Genomic DNA, 3,324 nt, shown 5'->3' with positions numbered 1-3,324 from the left:
AAAAAAAAAAACTTGTCAACTACTTCTGTTTCAAAGATAACACAACTGAGAAAGGCCTATCCAAAAAAAAGAAATCATTTGTCTCAATTTGTGTCAGTGATATTAACTAAACCTCTCATTGCTAATGAATTCTCTATTTTCCAAAATGATTAATCTTTAATCTTTGAGGAACTTGTTTTAGCATACATCCATCATCATTTTTATAATCATTGATACTGTTGCAAATACAACTAGTTCACTTCTAACTAAAAATTGCAACTAAACTTTTCTATAATCTACAGGTAAAAGCCAAAACTGCAGTCTAAAATACATGTATTATCTACTTGTGTTTGAAAATGGAAGACAGCACGCGGAAGAGTTGTATTTTCTAAGACCCACTGGGGGCAGAGCTTCTATACATAACCACTGTTCTGCAATGAAATATCATTCCAATAGTGTCACTGTCACCAAGTATATGTAATAGTACATGGCTCTTTAAATCTTGCCGGTTTTCAGGTATGTTCATTTCACTGTAATATAACCTTTTTCTTCCCCCCTAGAGCCAGTGTTGTAATTAACTGCACCATCTGATCACAACCTATGAGAACCTATGTCCATGCCACAATATTTTCATGCATAAGTTTGTATCAAACACATAAGGACATCAGCACAAGAGGTCCGAGCAGCAGTTCTCAACCCCAGGGCTTGCAATCTCTTTGAGGGTCAAAGGACCCTTTCATGGGGGTCACCTAAGACTACCAGGAAACACAGATATTTACCTTGCAATTCATAACAGTAGCAACATGACAGTTATAAAGTAGCAACAAAAATAATTTTGTGGTTGGGAGTCACCACAACATGAGGAACTGTATTAAAGGGTCGCAGCCTTGCACTAGTTGAGTGGATAAAGATGCTTGCTTGCTCTCAAACCTGAGAAATTGAGTACCACTTCCTGAATCTGCATGATAGGAGAAAACAGACTCTCACAAGTTGCCCTCTGCTTTCTGAATGGGGTAGATGGCATGCACACGCGCGTGCACACACACACACACCAAGTAAATGTAATTATTTTTATTTTTTATAAAAAGTAGTACAAAATATTTTTAAGCAAGAAAACTACTCCAGCTTTTAATTTTTTTACAAGTATCATTAAGTTGCCTAAGAGATGTTTTAAGATAGAGTTATGTATGATATGTCCTCCAAAAATACACAGGACACACTGAACAATCACGACTTGAGAACTAAAGAGCTTTCCTTGAATTTCATTGAGTGCTCTTCAGGCTTCCTGCCTCCTAAGAGATTTCAATACAACTTTTAATAGTTTCTCAAACATGCAGACAAACCCGCTCTCTCTAGCTTATGTATGGTGAATAAAGACCTTGACTTTTTTTTTAATGTCACCTTAGAAAGAACCTTTGAGAACTAATATTCGTCTCACCTGCAACATGTTAACATTAAAAGGCCTCTGCTGTATTTATTCCACACACGCTTTCCCAAGCCGGATGTTTCCCTCAGCTGTGTCTGGGAAACTGAAAGTAAACTAAAGCTGCCCAACCTGCCTCATCAAGTTTTACACACTCCTGATTGACATCTCAGAAGGTTCCCTGGCTTTGTTTTTGTGGGATCGCTACCCACTGCTGATGCTTTCTGCACGAGAAGGAAGCAGCAATCCAGGGAGTCGGTGGCTTTCGCAGGATAACTGCAAGCATCCAACAAGCTTCTCATTTGGCCCAGCCAAATAGTAGGGGTGGGCTTTCACAGCTGCAAACACAAACAGTACGGGGCATGCCGATTTCCTTCTAGCAACACCAGTACATGTACAAGTTCTGCACCACGGCTTAGAGAAAAGTAGCTGATTGACGCATTGATGGGAAAGCTATTTTAAAATTACTCCAAGAGTCTAAAGCATCGGTCTGACTGGGAGGCTCTTGCCTCCTCTTCACACACACGGTCTGTTTTCCTGTCTAATTTAAGAATGAATCGCTGACACCTCCAGGTGCAATATACCCTGAGGAGAGAACGTACCCATCACAATGCGAACGAGGGGTGTACATACCACCACCACCACCACCCCGAGCCCGCAGTGGGTGCCAGTTCTTACCTTAGCAGATTAGACAGGGGCAGAGGTCCGGATCCACCACCCAGGATCCCTCCTTTCCTGCCAGATAGGAGTTTCTCCACCAGAGCCACATTGCCAGTACGAGCAGCTTCCAGCAGCTCCTGGTCCTTCCCCATAGTCTCTCACCGAGTCCGCTACAGAGTCCTTTCCCTGCTCCAGGTCCACTCCCCAAAAGCCAGGGCCCTCCCCGCCCCACCCTAAAAGGATGCCCGGGCTTATTCCCTGCAGCCCCGCGCAGGGAGCAGCACGCCGTCCTCCTTCTCTCCGCGCAGCTTCTACAATGGGGAGCAGCCCGTGTTTGGGCAGAGGGGCTGGCCAAGCGGCGACGCGCCCCCACAGCCACTCCCCTGCATTCCCGAGGCCTCCTTCCCGCGGGTGGGGTGCGAGCGGGTGGGGACCGGGCCCGGGCGCTGCTGAGGAACGGAAGGAGGATGCTGAGCTCTGAGGAGGATGCTGAGCTCAGAGAACGCCGAGCCCTGAGCAGGATGCTCCGGCGCTGACAGGAGGATGCTGAGCACCGGGGAGGATGCTCCGGCACTGAGGAGCTCAAGGAGCGCTCTGAGGCTGATGAGGAGGGAGCGAGTCGAGCGCGTCCTCCCCAGAGCTAGAGGGTATCGAACCACGGCGGCGGCGGCTGCCCGTGCGTACGAACGCCCAGCCTGGATCCGCCTGGGTTCCGCGCCCGGCGGGCTCGGCGCATACACGGCGACGACGGCCGCGGCCCGCGCCTGGGGTGGCTGCGGCCCGCGCCGAGGCTGGGCTGTACGGGCGAGCCGCGGCGGGTGTGTGCGGAGGGCGGCGGCGGCGGCGGCGGCGGCGGCTCGGAGGCTCGGCGCGCGGGGGGCGTGTGCGCGCGGCAGGTGCGGCCCGGGGCCGACCGTGGAGCGGGCGGGGAGGGGGGGTTCGGGGGGGGGAGTGCGGTTCTGTGCCAGTGGGCGGGGTCCTCCTTGCTCCCTCCTCCGTGCTCCCTCTGCTCTCCTCCCTCCTTCCCCGCTCTTTGCTCCCTCTCCCTCCTCTCTCTTCTCCCCCCACCCCCCACCCCGCTTCTGCTCCCTTCTCCCGTCTCCTCTGAAGAGGTTTAACTGTGTGAGTACTGGAGATCACCCCGCTAGCTGCTGAGGCGCCTTCTCTGCCTGAAGCCCAGAGTCAGTAACCAGACTTGGGGAAAATCTTCCACTAGGAGGTGATGGAGAACGAGGTGCTGAGAAGAGGCGCTTTTGCTGCAG

General features: G+C 50.8%; 1 protein-coding gene across 1 annotated transcript in view; it reads right to left on the bottom strand.

The window, feature by feature from the left end:
* Window positions 1-2,882, bottom strand: part of Anks1b (ankyrin repeat and sterile alpha motif domain containing 1B) — a 1,052,697-nt gene extending 1,049,815 nt beyond the window's left edge. The window contains exon 1 of the mRNA XM_029482977.1: window positions 2,081-2,882. Coding sequence (XP_029338837.1) covers window positions 2,081-2,214 — 134 coding nt within the window. The 5' untranslated portion in view covers window positions 2,215-2,882. The remainder of the gene's footprint in view (window positions 1-2,080) is intronic.
* Window positions 2,883-3,324: the final 442 nt, after the last annotated feature.

The sequence above is a fragment of the Mus caroli genome, chromosome 10 (genome assembly GCF_900094665.2).
Source record: "Mus caroli chromosome 10, CAROLI_EIJ_v1.1, whole genome shotgun sequence".
Lineage (NCBI taxonomy): Eukaryota > Metazoa > Chordata > Mammalia > Rodentia > Muridae > Mus > Mus caroli.
The sequence above is the reverse complement of the archived record's forward strand: the minus strand, read 5'-3'. Positions and strand labels throughout refer to the sequence as shown.